The sequence below is a fragment of the Marmota flaviventris genome, chromosome 4 (genome assembly GCF_047511675.1).
Source record: "Marmota flaviventris isolate mMarFla1 chromosome 4, mMarFla1.hap1, whole genome shotgun sequence".
Taxonomy (NCBI): Eukaryota; Metazoa; Chordata; class Mammalia; order Rodentia; family Sciuridae; genus Marmota; species Marmota flaviventris.
In genome coordinates this window covers 32,938,853-32,956,666 of record NC_092501.1, presented here as the reverse complement: position 1 = coordinate 32,956,666, position 17,814 = coordinate 32,938,853, and the positions used below count along the sequence as shown (strand labels likewise).

Sequence of the window (17,814 nt, the reverse complement as noted above, 5' to 3'; positions counted from 1 at the left end):
AAACATTATTCTGTCTCTGAGGATGTTCTTGAAGGTATATTTCTGTTTCGGAAAAAAAAGGGCTCCTGATGCTGCTTCAGCTTAAGGAATTGCTCTCCTACTGGTACAATTATGGACCTTGGGAATGATTTGGAGGCAACTGTGGCTTCATTGGAGCCTTTAAGTCACTCTTAGAGCCAGGTCTGTGTGGTGTGCATTCATTTTCTCACTCAACAAATATGCACCAAGTTCCTGCTATGCACCAGGCACTCTGCCAGGCGTGAAGGATCCAGGGAGTGGTTGGACCAGGAGGGAGAAAGAGAAGCCATAAAATTTCATTATTATCACACTGTATTTCCCATTTAATTCTCAAACTAATCCTATGAGTGCATTTCTCTTATCATACCCATTTTGTAAAGAAGGGAACTAAGGAAGTTAGAGTGTGTCAAGTCAAGGCTCAGACCAGAAGGAATTGAACCTGAACAATATGATGCTAAAGTTCAGACTTGCAAACATTCTCTTATCTCTCAAAATTGAGTAATTAATATGAATTAAATACTAATTAAATCTTGACTACAGCACTTTTTTTCCATACAACTTTTAAAAATCTTTCAGGGGGCTGGGGATGTGGCTCTAGCGGTAATGCGCTCACCTGGCATACGCGGGGTGCTGGGTTCGATCCTCAGCACCACATACAAACAAGATGTTGTGTCCACCAAAAACTAAAAAAATAATAATAAATATTTTTTAAAAATTATCTCTCTCTCTCTCTCCTCTCTCTCTCTTAAAAAAAAAATCTTTCAGGTGCACTGCCAACTAGTAAGGTGTGGATAAGAGAGAGACAGGGCTTGTGATTATTCTGCAGTAAGCATACACTTCTTGTTGCATGTGCCTATAGAGATAAAAACTTCAATATAATTGCCTACAATACTATTATTAACCATGCTAAAAATGCTAGCAGGTCTTCTGTTACGGGGAGTAGTAAGACTTCAAAATAAACATTAACAGGGATGGAAAATGTTGCCTGTAAGTTTTTGGCTTATTTATTTTCATTTTATGGGAACAGGCCTGTCAACTCTAAATGCATCTGGCTCTAGCAGAGGAAAAGAAAGGAAAAGCAGGAAGTCCATTTTTGGCAACAATCCGGGCAGAATGAGCCCAGGGGAGACAGCAACATTTAACAAAACATCTGGAAAAAGTAAAGTCACCTTCTTACAATATCTTTGCTTGATCCTGCATGCTGAATGATTCATGTATTTGCTGTCTAAGCACTTCCCTTGAATTTTGAAATTCTTTTATATTTTCATGAATGTCCACATTATCTAATGGCATAAATATTTTTAATTTATGCTTTTAACTCATTAAAAATAACATTTCACTGGAGATAGTCTAATGTCCTTTGCCTCAAAAGTAAAAACTGGAAGCACCTTGGAACATTCTAGTGGTTCTTGGAACTGTACTCTTTACCCAGAAGATATATCCATTTTATTTCTAATTACTTTTTATTGTGAAGGTAATAAATTCTCATAGTTAAAGTTCAAACAATACAGAGTATTATTAAAATTCCTTTCCACTCTCAGTGTCCTCGTGCTACTTCCCAGAGGTAACCACTCTTAAGTTTATTGTGTTTTGTTCAAGAAAAATAAGATCCTTTTAAAGATAATCCAAGTGGGATGTAACTGAACAAACTTGTGTATCTTTTACACCTGCTGTAAAGTTTACATAACCTTCTGTACATATATCTTATTCTCTTTAATAATTCATTGTGTGGGTATACTGTCATTAAACCACTTCATCACTGATAACTTTAGGATGCTTCCTGTTTTCATTTTCTGTGGGTTTTATAAGCTTGTACATATACTGTTGTGTACTTGTGCAATATATCCACAGAGCAGATGAGGTATAGAGGCAAAGGACTTCCAGGATTCGAATTTAAATCTATGTTGCAGCCAAGTGTGCTGCCACGTGCCTATGTTCCCATGACTAGGGAGGAAGAGACAGGAGGATCACAAATTAAAGGCCAACCCCAGCAATTTAGCAAGACCCCAAGCACCTTAAGGAGACCCTGTCTTAAAATCTTAAAAAAAAAAAAAAAAAAAAAAAAAAAAAAAATATATATATATATATATATATATATATATATATATATATATATATATTATATAAATATGCACCAAGTATAAAATATACATATATATATATTTTTTAAATAAAAAGGGCCTGGGATGTTGCTCTGTGGTATACTGCCCCTGGGTTCAATCCCTAGTACCTAAATAAATAAATATCAGTGTCGCTACCCTCATTTATTTATCTATTTATTTATTCATTTGGGTGTGGTTACCCTTATTCATTTATTTATTTATTTATTTATTTATTTATTTATTTATTTGGGTGTTGCTACCCTCATTTATTTGTTTATTTATTTGGGTGTTGCTACCCTCATTTATTTGTTTATTTATTTGGATGCTGGGGCTCAAACCCAGGCCCTTACTTCTGAGCTATGCCCCCCAGTCCACTATCCTCTTTTTAAAACTCAGTAGACATCATGTTGTTTCGAAGTGGTAAACTAACTCTCCAGTAAAATTCGAGATCTATTCTGATGTATTCATGTGCTATGGCTGTTTGTGGGGGTGTCGTTCAGATTTATCTTTCTAAAATGTTTAAGGTTTCGACACTAATCTGAGACTAATCTTTTGGGGAGTTTAGGTTCCTATGAAGGAATTCGACAGACCTGGGAGGAATCTTCTTCCCCTCTGAACCCAACCACATCCCTCAGCGCTATCATTAGAACTCCCAAATGCTATCATATCTCATCGCTGAATGAAAATGCCGCCAAACGTCTGTGTCGCAGGTATTCTCAGAAACTGATCCAGCACACCGCCTGTCAACTGCTGAGGACCTACCCGGCCGCCACCCGCATCGACTCGTCCAACCCCAATCCCCTCCTCTTCTGGCTCCATGGGATCCAGCTCGTGGCACTTAACTACCAGACAGATGGTAACGCGCCTGCATCTGCGCCTCTCTCCTTTGCTTCTGTATGCCAGTAAATGGGGTTCTGCTAATAATATTTTGGCCAAGGGGCAAGAGTCCACACCATTATGTGATTTAATACTGAATTATGCCCCTGATGTTTCAGAGTTAAGATGATGGGGGGGGGGGGGGGAAACTTGGAGGGAAGAGGCTCCACCCCTTTTTTAAAAGCACTTTTTAAACACAAGACTTCTCTTGACAGAGCTGTGTTCAGTTTTGTTTGTGGCTGGCGCAGGGGTGAACCTAGAGCCTCACACATACTATCCTTCCCTCTACCATGGGTCACACCCACCAAGCCCCACTTTGTTTTTAAGGTTCTTCTGGGACAGGGATCTTTTCTTTTTTCTTTTCTTTTCTCTTCTCTTTTCTTTTTTGAGCTAGGGTCTGGCTATGTTGCCCAGGCTGGCCTCGAACTTCTGGGCTCAAGTGATCTTTCTGCCTCAGCTTCCATGTAGCAGGGACTATAAGTGAATGCCACCATGCCTGGCTGTGGGGCAGGGATTTCTTAACATCTCTTGGTTTATCTGTCTCACTACACAACTGTTCTTGCAGTCAAAAAGTAGTGTCACTTACCAGGCACGGTGGTGCACATCTGTAATCCCAGCAGCTTGGGAGGCTGGGGCAGGAGGATAGAGAGTTCAAAGCCAGCCTCAGCAAAAGCGAGGCACTAAGTAATTCAATGAGACCCTGTCTCTAAATAAAATACAAAATAGGTCTGGGGATGTGGCTCAGTGGTTGAAAGCCCCTGAGTTTAATACCCAGTACCAAAAAAAATAAAATAAATAAATAAATAAGGCAGTGTCATTCCAAACATTGTGCAAATTAGAACCATTTTTAGCTTTTTTCCAGCCCTTTGTAATTGAGGTGGAGGGCACTGGTCAGTGCTGTAAGTGTTGCAAATTAAAAGAGAACAAGCATATGAATTGCATGAACAGATAAAGTAGCGTTCATGTTCCTCCACTGTTGATGAGACTCAAGTGAGATCTAAAAACTTCAGAGTAAGTTTTCATTTATTGCATGCTTAATATATACGAGGCACTATGCTAAATTCTCAATTCCTATTATTTCATTTAATCTTTACAACAACCCTAAGAAATGATCCTCATTTCTCAGAGAAGCAAACCAAGGCAAAATAGTTAATTTGTTCATGGTTACCGGATGACTTGCAGTGATAAATTCAGTGTTTTGTTTCCACTTGGTTAGGAAAGAAGCAGAGCTACAGAAGGTGAGGAAAGAGTTGAGGAGGAATGTTTCCTAGAATCTCTTCAAAAAAACATAGTCTTTGCTTTGGATAGAAAAGCAGCCTTTATCATTTAGCTCATGTGAACTGAGTCGGATTGTAACTAACTGTGCTGAACCATAACCACAGCACAACCCTCTCTCCAGCTGAGGTCAGCCCACAGCTGTAGGTCTGGGACCAGTTAGCTTCCTGCCTCTGGTGCCAACCAACAGTACCCTCTTGTGGCTGACCCCAAAGACATGTGGTTAGAGATATCAGTCACGGTATTTTTCCCCTTGTTCTGTTTCCTTTTCTCAATTCAAATTAAGTAAGCTGATGCAGGTGAAGTACCATACTTAGCCCAGCGCCTGGCTTGGCACATGGAAAGCATTCCACAGATGTTAACTATCCTTAAGTGCATTTGATAAGTTATTTTAAAAAAAAAAAAAAGTTTGATTTGGACTCACCAATGGAAATAATGGTGAAATACTTTCAGAGTTGTAAAAAGTTTTATTTTCCATTTCTTTTCAATCTTTCCTGAGTAGCTTGTGGGTTCACATCCCTAACCCTGTCTGAACCCCTGTGTCTACTGGCGCCCTTTGTTATTATGATACCGAAATATTTTAAGTGCACTGAAACAACTGGCAAAATGATTTTCGCAAAGAAATAGAAGTGTGTTTGGTCTTGGATGTGTCCTTTCTCCTAAAGTGCCAAGACTGATGCAGACAGTCTGGCTCCATTGATGGCAAAGGGAGCCCCGGCTCAAGGGGACCACAAAGAGTTGCCACTCCTGCAGTCCAGTAGCATACACTGAAGCTAAAACTTGTCCTCCACTCACCACTAAACACTCTTCATGTCCCCAAAGGAAGCCAGGACACATCAAACTGCCCACTCAGGGGAAGCAGATGACTCTGTTACATGATTCATCCTCAAGGTCCTTTCCATTCTTTCATCCCAGAAGAGAGCGTTGCCAACTAACCTCCCATGATTCAGTGAAGCAAGCATTGATTAAGCATCCCCCTTGTTGAACAAGGGAAAAGCCACATGCAGTGTTAGCGTGTTTGTCTATAAAAATGGTCTTCATTTCTGCAAACTGGGGGCGGAGCCTGGTTCAATATCTTGCACTCGGCAGGCTGCCCTGAGTTGGAGCAGACTATCTCTATCAACCCCACTGCAACCAGAACCTGTAGTTCTTGATATTTGGTCCAGATCTCTTCCAAGTGTTTACTTCTCTGTGTATTGCAATTTCAAATAGATAAGAGTCAAAAATTCTTAGATTAGAAAGTGCTTTTTCATCTGTGATCCCTCGCATTTTGCCTTTAGCCTCCCAATATGTCTCCAGAATCATCTGACTTGCCATTTCCTGGGTCTCAGAAGACCTAGTACTCCAAAGGGTTGTCTATGAACATAGGGCCTTCTCTTCTCCAGTTTTCTACTGGCTCTGTTAACTCCAAGAAGGTCAGAAGTGCTCTGTAACAAGAAGTCTTGCAGGAAACTGACCCAAGGCTGGTAGGGAAATCCCTGATTTTTGCTGGCAACAGACCATCAAAAATCTTTCCACATGGGTACAGAACAGATTCCTCCCTTGTATACAGGACCTACAGGTGTGTAAATATGCAACTCCAGTCAGAAGAAAAACCTCTTTTTAAAAAGCACTCATTATGCTTTATTACATGATAGTTGCACTTTTAGTGATTTTTCTGGACCCCAAATATAAGGACAAATATCTACTTAATACAAGATTTCTAAATGAATAGAAGACTATTAGGGCAATGCTATGCTCAGTTTATCATATGGATTGATTCAGAAGGGTAAGTAGGGTTACACTGATTCATGCACATTTTTTTACTTGGTTAGAACAGGGGTTTTCAAACTGTAGTCACTGATGAAGTTCTGGGACCACTCCTAGGAAACAGTAAGAGGGCTAGAGTTCAGATCTCACCTTCATTTCAAACTGAGCACTACCACAAGGGTCTGTTTTACACATTGGGTCACCATGAGATACCTTAGTCAAGAAAAAGTGCTTGAAAGTTTTGGAAAACTATTAGGATAGATACTGCACTAATGCGATCAGACTTCAAATCTCAATGGAGTTGACATTATAATCAGTTAAGTGTGAGCAGCTCTTACTATTGTTAGTAATACAAGTTGAGTATCCCTTATCCAAAATGCTTGGGACTAGAAGAGTTCCGGATTTGGATTTTTTCAGATTTTGAAATATTTTCATATACATATAGTGAGAGACATCCTGAGGATGGAACCTGAGTCTAAATACAGGATTCATTTGTGTTTCATATACACCTTACACACATAGCCTGAAGGATTTTATACAATATGTTTAGTGCTCACCCATCAGGTGAAATTTGTCAGTGCTCATTTTCATATTTCCAAGAATTTCAAATTTTAAATTTTTATATTAGGTATGCTCAACCTGCATATGTCTATTTCATATTTGCTATCCTGTGTGAGCTAGTTTGTTTCACTGTCTAAGCCATCCTAGCCACGTCTGTTTTCTCTAACACAGAATGGCCAGGGAAGAGAATTTTCTCCTCCTGCAAGTAAGACAGCATGCCCTCCATGAAATCAGTCAGTCAGCACTGGAAGGGGCCTGGCAGATCCAGAGCAATTCACTAATTTGAATACACTAATTCGACAGAAAAGGAGACTGAGGCCCCAGGAGCTTTCCTATGTCTAAGACATCCTTATCCCAGGAATTCCTGCACATTATCTTGGCCAACCCCAGATACATGGAAAATTTTTACACACAAGACACAAGGGTAGGGGCCAATTTCTTGTGGTTCCAAGGTGATTACCACACTTTTCCTTGATGTTGGTCCACAGAGCAAAGTTCATTCTGCACATGGAAGGAATCTATCAGGGGGAAGATTTGTCAGGTGTGTCTCATAAACCTTTTGCTCACTTGGGCAACTTTTATACAGACTTGAGCCATCGGATGAGCGTGTGAGTGTGGAAGAGTCCAGAAACAGTGCAGGAATCCAGTTGTTCATCAAAGCACTGTGCCAAAGAAAATTTTGACCACAAAAGATTCAAAGCCTTTGTGAAGTTCTTAAAGATTATGATTGAGGGGATTGTGGACATGATGTGAATCAAATGTGATGATGATTGTTTTGTATTTAACTACAATTTAAAAAAGAGGTAAAAGTAATTTATGAGTTGAAATTGAAATTTTTTAAGGAAAAGCTGTTTCTCCAGCTGTTTTTATTATTATTATTAAGATTTTATCTTGTCTTTGAAATAGCAAGACTTGGCCATACATGATTCGCTATTTGGGGATAAGAAAACACTGCTATCCCTTTCCAAAACTCAGTATAAAATGAGATATTTTGCAAGATTGTGCAGATGTATATGATTGATTCCTATTTGTAAAGGGAGTTTTTTATGAGGCAGAACCTGGTTTGGAGTAAAAACACTGGGCATTTCTATAAACTGTATATTTCATGGTGACAGAGATTTTCATGTCTTGTTACCTGCTGTATCTACAGTGCCTAACAACCTAGCACACACTGGGTATTTGCTGACTGATATCATGAGTGGATAATTATCTCACTTCATGCTTGAGTTTCCAAAAAAAATGATGCAAATTTATTTTGAACTTTAAATTTCTGACTCTGAAGCAACAAAGAGGATGAGCAATATCAGGTTTTTTTCTTATTTTGCAGATCTTCCTTTACATTTAAATGCCGCCATGTTTGAGGCAAATGGTGGCTGTGGTTATGTATTGAAACCCCCAGTTCTGTGGGACAAGAACTGCCCCATGTATCAGAAGTTTTCTCCACTGGAAAGAGATCTAGACAACATGGAGCCTGCCATCTATTCTTTGACTGTAAGTAGGGCCACTGTTGTGAAGCATTGAAGACTTCCTGAATATAAACCGGTTTTGGATTCATGGCATTGCAAAACTGACGTGTCACAAATCACGGGGGCGGGGGGGGGGGCAGATTTAGTTCCCACAATGTTTTTATCTCTCAGAGTAGTGGCTCTGGTTAGGTTAGGGCTGCAGTCATCAGGCACCGAATTTGCCAGAGCCAAGTAGGTGCAGCCAGAAAAATCCCTGCTTTATCTGATGTACTAATGATGGTCAGTCTGTCTTCCAGGCCCACAGAATCATAACTATGAGTAGACCCCATAAAAGTTGGGCTTCATCCAAGCACCATGGTACATGCCTATCATTGCAGTGATTCAGGAAGCTGAGGCAGGAGGATCTCAAGTTGAAGGCCAGCCTCAGCAATTTAGCAAGACCCTCAGCAACTTAACAAAACCTTTTTATATTTATTTTTGAAAAAAAAATAAACAAAAAGGTCTGGAGGATGTAGCTCAGTGGTAGAGCACTCCCAGAACCAAAAAAAAAAAAGCTGATCTCCTTGTTAGATCAGCTCATCTTTAGCTCCAATGAGCTCTAAGATAAGAAAAACCTGCATCAATATATAAACAGAGTGAAGCATCTTTCCTGCTTCTAGTTTACCTTTTATCCTTCCTAGGCTTTTTCTTATATCTTTCATTGCTTAAATAACTTACTGTCAAAACTCCACAGACTCCCCTTAAAAACAGATTTCCCTGTTTTTTGTTTGATTTTGGTACCAGGGATTAAACACAGGGGTGCTTAACTGCTGAGCCACATCCCCAGCCCTTTTTTATATTTTATTTAGAGACAGGGTCTCACTGTGTTGCTGAGGGCCTCGCTAAGTTGCTGAGCTGGCTTAGAACTCATAATCCTCCTGCCTCAGCTTCCCCAGCTGCTGGGATTACAGGTGTGCACTACCATGCCCAGCTTCTATTTTCCTATTCTTTTTTTGTCTCTTAGTTTAACAACAACAACAACAAATCTGGGTGGGAGTTAGGAAAGAGGGAGACAAGGTCATCTCTCCATCTTTTGATCTTGTCTCCCTCTCTGCAAAGGAAGTCTGCTTATGACACACCAGATTTCTCTTCAAAGATTTTTCTGACTATCCTGTTTTTTCTTTCTCTCCCTAAGACAGGAGGGCAGCAGCTCCTTTTCTCTTTGACCATTTTAGCTAGAGTTGAGTGTCGTTTTATCTGTTTACAGAAGGTTAGGAGTTAATTTTTTACAACACACTCTATTTGAGTTGAAAGGTTACAGTTAAGTGAATACTGTTGACAAAACAGTTTTTATATGATTTCAGTAGTATGAGTACCTGACCTTGTCCATTTACCTTGTCCATGAAGTCATTCTTTGTGGATGGAAGTGGTGAAACCCAGAAGTTGTCTTCCCTTCTCTTTCATCTTCTGTGACCTTGATCCTTTTTTTCTCCCCCTTCAGATTGTCTCTGGCCAAAATGTGTGCCCTAGTAACAGCACAGGAAGCCCGTGCATAGAAGTGGACGTCCTGGGCATGCCCCTGGATAGCTGTCATTTCCGTACGAAGCCCATCCATCGAAACACTCTGAACCCCATGTGGAATGAACAGTTTCTGTTCCGGGTTCACTTTGAAGATCTTGTATTTCTTCGTTTTGCAGTTGTGGAAAATAACAGTTCAGCAGTAACTGCTCAGAGGATCATTCCACTCAAGGCTTTAAAACGAGGTAGAATGAAAATCCCAAGCAGCACCCATGGTACCCCTAGCATTTTTTAAAGGAAGGCATGAAGTAAGGAAAGAAAAGAAGGGAGAGTTGTGGGGGGTTGCAAAAGTGAGCCATGGTCGGAGGTGGTGCCTGGAAGACATCCAGTATTGGAAGCCAGGGTGGTATTAGACAGAAAGCAGGGGAAAGAGAATTTTTGAGCAAAGGCCAGGGCTTTTGGCTTGTGGATTGGCTTTAGTGTGGCGCTCTGAGGAATTTTGGCTTCTTGCACCTGGCTCATGAATTGCTTCTCAAACTGATGTGCACAGGAATCACTTTGGTAATAACATGCAAATCCCAGTTACATAGGTCTGGGTCAGGGCTTGAGATTCTTTCTTTCTTTCCTTCCTTCCTTCCTTCTTTCTTTCTCCTTCCTTCCTTCCTTCCTTCCTTCCTTCCTTCCTTCCTTCTTTCTTTCTTTCTTCTTTTTTAGACCTTTATGTATTTATTTATGTGGTTCTGAGGATTGAACCCAGTGCCTCACATGTGCTAGGCAAGTGCTCTACCATTGAGCCACAACCTCAGCCCCAACATTCTGCCTTTCTAACAAGCTTCCAAAGGTGGTGATTCTGCTGAAGTACACTAAGTATCAGGTTCTACATGTTCCCCCCCCCACCTCTCTAGCCACACTCAAACTGCCATTCTCTGAGCTCCACAGACACCTTGCAATTTCCTACTTCTTAATTATTTCCTATTTTTCTTCTCCATTGTGCAAATATCCCCTTATTATTATATTTGTTTGCTGGGGTATTAATAAGAAAATACCACAACAAGCAACTCGGGAGGCTGAGACAGAAGAATCATGAGTTCAAAGCCAGCCTCAGCAAAAGCAAGGTTCTAAGCAACTCAATGAGAACCTGTCTCTAAATAAATAAAAAAATAGGGTTGGGGATGTGGCTTAGTGGTCAAGTGCCCCTGAGTTCTATCCCTGGTACAAAAAAAAAAAAAAAAAAACACAACAGAAATTTGTTTTCCCGCAGTTCTAAGGGTGCTAGAAGCCTGATTCAAGGTGTCAGCAGGTCTGATCTCTTCAGAGGCCTCTCTTCCTCGCTTGCAGATGCCAAGCTTCTTGAAGTGTCCTCCGATGATCTTAGTCTGTGTGCACATGTCTGTGTCCTAATAGCCTCTTCCTCTAAGGACACTGGTCATATTGGATTAGAGCCCACCCTTATGACCCCCATTTTCACATACTTACCTCATTAAAGGACCTATCTCCAAATAGAGTCACATTCTGAGGTACTAGAGGTTCAGGTTTCAACATATGAATGAGGAGCACAATTCAGCCCATAAGATTATTATGGAAATGTGAGAAAGAAAAGAATAGCAAAAACTTTTTTTAAAATTATCCATCATTTCATCTCCCCAATATAATCACTTTAGGTGAACGTCTTTTACAGATTTCATTTCTCTGCCCATGCATATGACACGAGATATGTTTTTAAACAATAGGCTCCCTACTAATCTTAGTATTTTGCAAGTTACTAGTTTTCACTCTCTAATGTATATGATGAGCAACTTTTCATGTTACCTGTACATTGACATTACCACTCTTTTTTTAACCACTTTTTTTTTTTTTACTACTTTTATTGGCTGCACATGCCTTGATGTCAAAATGATCAGGTTTTCCTGCTAGTTTTTTTTAAATGAGGTTACTTTTTTTATACTTTATTTTATTCATTTGGTTTTTTATTTTTTTAAATATATATTTTTAGATATTGATGGGCCTTTATTTTATTCATTTATTTATATGTGGTGCTGAGAATCGAACCCCATGTCTCACACATGCTAGGCAAGTGCTCTACCACTGAGCCACAACCCCAGCCCCTCATTTGTTTTTTTTTAATATTTTTTAGTTGTAGATGAACATAATACCTTTATTTTAGTTATTTATTTTTTTATGTGGTGCTGAGGATCAAACCCAGGGCTTCACATGTGCTAGGCAAGTGCTCTATCACTGAGCTACCACCCCAGCCCTTTCCTGCCCATTTTTGTTTGAATTTAGAGTATCTGTTTGCGTCTAAGTTAGGAACAGTACTGGACAGCACCCTCCCAGTGAAAAGGTGCCTACTAGTCACATGCCTGTCGTCATCTATTGCCCATTTTAAGGTGATATTTCTACCTATCATTTGTTAATCTCCTTGGAGTATCTTCTTTACAGAGCTCTATAGTACTTGGGTTAATAGGCTTTTCCCAATTTCTACAATATTTCAGGATATCGACATCTTCAGCTGCGAAACCTCCACAATGAAGTCTTGGAAATCTCTAGTTTGTTTATAAACAGCAGAAGAATGGAAGAAAATTCCTCTGGCAGTACCTTGCCAGCCTCTTTGGTAATTAAGTTCTATTTCAATCAGCATGTTTGAGGGGATTGCTACACTGGAGGTGGGCTTTGTTTTGCTATAGCAAAGTGGTCTGTGAGAGTCATGAATTGGGTGGCCGTGGAAGTAATAACAGCTGAAACTTGGCTCTTGACAAAGCACTCTACACATACACCACCTCACAAGTTCCCTACATGAGACCCATGCCCACAGAAGTCTGAGGACCACTGGAGCAGAGTTCAGTCCACTAATCTAGGGTAGTTTATTTGAACAGTAAACATAGCTTTAATAAACTGGTTAATTTCATTCTGCTTCCTCTTTAAATTAAAAATATATTTGAAAGTATGTCCATTGATTACCTTGTCTACATGTCTAATCATCTGATCGCTATTGTATCAATCTGACGATGCAGCATAGGAGTAAGGAGTTTTGGAAAGGCACCTGTGCTCACAATAATGGCACTGGCTGGTACCACTTCTGCCACCATCTATAAACAGCCCTGCCTTCTTCTCTGGCCTTCTCTTTCCCTCACTTCTGTCGGTCTCTTCTCTCTCTGTCCTTGACCTTATCTCCTTGGGTTTTTCTCCTTTTATTTTCAGCACTCCACATCAGTCTTAACTGGACAAATCTGTAGAGCTTTTAAAATATCCTTGTGCCCAAGCCACACTCTACACCAATTAAGTCAGAATCTAGGACTGGGGGCCCAGGCATCTGTCTTTTGAAAGATCCCTAGGTGATTCCAGTGTGTGACCAAGGCTGAGAACAACCCTTTGGTCAGGGTGGAGGAAGGTATGAGCTCCACCTTGCGCAGAAGATTGACAGGCGGGAACAGACCTCACTTCCTGGTCCCAGAGAGTAGGGATCAGGTGCTTTCAGAGAGGCAAAATAGGCTTGTTACCCAGCTCTGGGTTGGTTGCTTCCATATCTGTTAGAGCTGAAGGCTGCACCAATGCTACAAATTCGCTGTCTTCACTCACACTTCTGACACCAAAAATGCATGTTGTCTTCTCCACACCACTGCTCCTTCTCTCCAGCACCAATTTGGGATCTTGCATTTAAATTTGATTCTGACACTTTTCACCTGGAGTTAGTGGCAGAGCCCACAAATTAATGGTTTAGTCTCATAAGACTTCCCCTGCTTCAGATGCCAATCACCAGTCCCAGATTGTCAGATTGTCACTGGGACTTCTGACAAGCCAGCTAGGGACAAAGACCACATATCTATTTATTTTTTATACCACACCATGCCATCCTTGGGGTTCTCAGGCAGCAGCTTCTATGCCTGGTAGGTACACATTCTTCAGCCATAGCAGACACCACCCTTCAGTGCTAAAGCCAATAACTGGACATTTTCCTAGATTTCTCCCTCTCTCTTATGCCCCCCCAGTTAAGACCTAGTATTTTTCAAATACAGTCATCTCTGTCCATCCTTCTGCCGTGGTCCTGATTCATTCTCATCTGGCTATGACGGTGGGTTTCTAAGAGGTCTCTTTTTCACCGGGGTTGTCCTCTCTGCCTTCCTTTAGAATCTCCCAGGCAGATCTATCTAATCTGATCAATGTCATTCCTCACAGAAATCTTTCTTTGGTTTTCCATTGCTTTCAGGGTAAAGTTTATACCAGGGTAACAAAAATCCAATGCAGGAGGATGCTAGGAGGATGAGGTGAATGTACATACATGGGCTGGGCAGAGACTCCAGGAAAGCAGAGAGTTCTTGGAGGAGCAGCTTAGAGGAGCAGCTGTTACCCAGCTCTCAGCTCCAGCTGCTTGTCGCCATGCAGTATCACCAGATCTTTTGGTTTTGCAGGAGAACCAGGACATCTGTATTTTTATTAATGTTGGTAACATTTTTACCTTTTAAAAAACATAGTAGAGGTTAACCCATGCAATTAAAGTATGTGTGTTTTATGGTATGCAAATAATACCTCAATAAAACTGATTAAATGAAAACACATTGTGCAAGCACAGCAAAATAGCCAACCTCTTCTCTCCACCCCAAATAAAAATAAAGTTCATGTTAAAACACTTCAGCCCTCAAGTTGCCATTTTGCCAGTTCCAGTCCAAAGTTTAGCCAGTTCCATGAAGGAACTGCAGGAATGTGCACTGCCAAGGCTCAGGCTTTCTCCCTCCCGCACATGAGCCACTGACCTTGCTGAGGTGCCCAGAATGACCTGACCTAGGTCCCTGCTAAATCTCTGCACAGGTGCTGCTTCAATTTGGGATCAATTTGGGAACCCCTTGTTCCACTCTTCATCTGCTAGATCACACTGGGTCCTTCAAGATTTACATGAGACCATTTTAAGGAAGCCCCCCCGCTCCCAGGTTTCCTCCAAACTTCCTGTGGGTTCCCAAGCAACTTATCATGCTTCTTACAATGGCCCACTTTCTCCTCTAGCTTCTCATTCTACTTGGAGCCCTTGAATGCAGGAATAATATCTCATTTGTCCCTGAATCTCCAGGGCTAGGCACTCCATAAATGATTTCATATTTTGAATGATCAATATATCTTAATATGCAAAATGCTCAAAGAGTTGAGTTACACACCCACTAAGTTCTTCCTAATGGACATACTTTCTCTATTGTGATTATTTGTGTGCCTGGCAGTGAGCTAAGGGAAGACATTTTATTTATCATCTTACTATTCAAAATTCTAGCCCAATCCCCCAAGAGAGATGGAATGTAATAGATAGTGTAGAATGTCAGTTCATAAATAAGGACTAACATTTATTTCAGATAACATAAGTCCCTAATTATGATAGAAAGAGACACTGATTGAAAATAAGTCAATTCTTTGGTGGTGTGCTGTTAAGTAATCTCCCTAATCTATTAAGGAAGATGTTCATTTTCTCTCCTACCCCATTCATATCAGGTTATAAATGGTTATAAATTCTCATATTTTGCATTTACATGTCCCTCTATATATTTCTAAGTACATCACCTCTGTATGGAATAGATCTAGAAATATATTTTTAGAATGAATGAAAATCATGTGATCTTCCTTCACAGATGTTTAATACAGAAGAGAGAAAATGTTCACAGACTCACAGAGTCACAGTGCATGGGGTCCCAGGTCCAGAGCCCTTTGCTGTCTTTACTATAAATGGAGGCACCAAAGCCAAGCAGCTTCTCCAACAGGCAAGTCTACTGGACCTATGGTTAGGAGAATACAAATCTAATGTATATAGATGTATGTGTGTTTGAGTATGTGTGTAAGCATACACATGTGGACATCAATGCACAAATGTCTGTGTTAATTATATACCTTTTGAATATTTGTGAATGAGATCAACTTTAAGAATGACCTGAAGATAATCTCCAGTTCCATCTGTTAATAGGCAAATGCCATGATTTCATTCTTCTTTATGGCTCAGTAATATTCCATTGTGTATATATACCACATTTTCTTTATCCATTCATCTGTTGAAGGGCACCTAGATTGATTCCATAGCTTAGCTATTGTGAATTGAGCTGCTATAAACATTAAGGTGGCCATGTCAATATATATTATGTTGATTTTCAGTCCTTTGGGGATATGCCAAGGAGTGAAATAAGCCAATTCCAAAAACTAGAGGCCAAATGTTTTCTCTGATGTGCAGATACTAACTACAAAAAGGGCGGGTGGGTAGGTAGGGAAGAACAGAAGTACTTTGGATTAAGCCAAGGGGAATGAAGGCAAGAGAGGAGGAATGAGAATAGGAAAGATAGTAGAATGAACCAGACTCTATGTTTTTATGTGCATATATTGACTACATGACCAATGTAAATCTACATAATGTTCAACCAGAAGAATGCGAGGCTACACACCATATACGTATAATATGTCAAAATGCATTCTACTATCATGTATAACTAATAAGAACAAATTTAAAAATAAATATAAAAATAAGAATGGCCTGAGGAATCTTGGTACTACTAGACAAGCTACCTTAACCGCAGAGAAATTTTTAACAATTCTTCAACTACGTAAAACACCGGACTCTAGAAACTTAAAAACCAGAACAAATGGCCTTCCAACCATATAAAATTTTTCCCTCTGAATCTAGACACAGGCCTCATCTTCCTTCATAACGCAGCACTTACTAATCATTCAGAATTTACACAGGAGCTGAATGAAGTCTGTCTGCCAACCTAGAAGTTGAATCAGATTCCTAGAGCATCAGGGTGGACCACATGGGCCAAGGACACATCTCCAGCGCTTGAAGGCTTTTCCTTTACATCTGGTGATGTAAAGAAGCAATGAAAGCCTGAACAAGAGAACATGAGTCTCTTATCCCAAAGCCTCTTACCCCTGAGCAAGCAGGCCTAAGCCCCTTCACACCAGGACACTTCTGCTCTAGATCCCTTTAGCAATCTTGAGGCCTTCTGCAGGCAGAATCACGGTCTATGGCAGGACTTCTAAGAAGGGCAGACCAGGAACAAAGAGCAGCATCCAGAAGAGAAAGGACAGATCCCCACAGGGCAAAGCAGAGCCCATGTGTAACTCTCTTTCTCTGCACACTAGAAGCTCTACCCCTGCTTGACACAGTGGCTGATTATCCTTGTAGATTCTTTTATTCTTAACCCACTTCAGAACTCCTCCTCCTCCTTGAGGGTAGGCCAAGTGGAGCAAGGACCAAGGGAGTGACCCTGGAACTCCCTCGGAAATTAGGGTATATGATGAAATGTAGCTGGAATCAGATAATGTGTGGGGAAATTAAAAACCAACTGAACAACCATACCAAGTATTAATAAGTGTCTCTGTCCTTTGAAGGTACATGTCTATAGATACGCCAACAATTTAGCCAACATTTTATAATTAGGTGGATCATAGAAAACCATTAGGTATCATATTTTACAGATGATCAAAAAGAAGTTTCTGTCAAATGTGTGTATGCGTGTGTGTGTTGTGTTTTTGTTTTTCTTTTCTTTCTTTCTTTTTTTTAACCAATCAATCCATGAACTTCAGCGTTCACAATCATAAAGCACTGCCAAGGTTTTGTAAGATAAAGACAACTTCTAATAGGCCATCCACGAAAAGCAGCCTCTTATTGTCATATCTGCAAAGAAGTCCTCAGAACAGAAGAAGGCAGACACTGACCCTCTCATGGTGTCTTCATACGCTGAATTATCCCTGAACTGGTAGTTCTGAGCTTCAGGCAACCTGATTGACTTGACCCCCACAGAATCAATAACACGGGGTCTGTTTTAGACCAAGGGCTGAGGTGGAGGGATCAGAATCTTCTGAGACTCTTCTGCTCCACCAACCTCAGCACATTACATTCTGCTTTCTTTCCAAGTGAGAAAATTTTGACTCTGGTCACTGCATGGTTGACACAGGCCTGGGGAGAAGGGGACTTGCTTAATCCAGGCCAGGTGGCAGCAGCTTTCTCTCATCACCCAGCCACTTTTACGGGGAGGTGACACAGGGGGGTTTCTTCATCATGGCTGACATTTACTCCCTTTGAGATCCACCTTTTGTTAGTAATCTGCTCACGAGTGAGAAAGAGCACATCAGTAAAGGTATCTACAGTGGTGGCTAGTATTTATTGAGTTTTCATACTTTACACTTTATTCTCATAATGTTCTCATAGTGTTACACTTTATGCCTCAATCATAAAACAAACTGAAATTAAGAGAATGTTGCTAATGGCTGTTCTTAGTTTTTAGATGGGAGAACTGAATTTCCGAGGG

The 17,814-nt window shown here is 40.5% G+C and overlaps 1 protein-coding gene across 1 annotated transcript in view; it reads left to right on the top strand.

Moving 5' to 3' along the window:
* The window catches only part of Plce1 (phospholipase C epsilon 1), a 251,212-nt gene that overhangs the window by 219,964 nt on the left and 13,434 nt on the right, over positions 1-17,814 (top strand). Inside the window, exons 22-27 of the mRNA XM_071611080.1 lie at positions 1,046-1,177; positions 2,686-2,976; positions 7,909-8,072; positions 9,528-9,789; positions 12,037-12,155; positions 15,151-15,279. Coding sequence (XP_071467181.1) covers positions 1,046-1,177; positions 2,686-2,976; positions 7,909-8,072; positions 9,528-9,789; positions 12,037-12,155; positions 15,151-15,279 — 1,097 coding nt within the window. The remainder of the gene's footprint in view (positions 1-1,045; positions 1,178-2,685; positions 2,977-7,908; positions 8,073-9,527; positions 9,790-12,036; positions 12,156-15,150; positions 15,280-17,814) is intronic.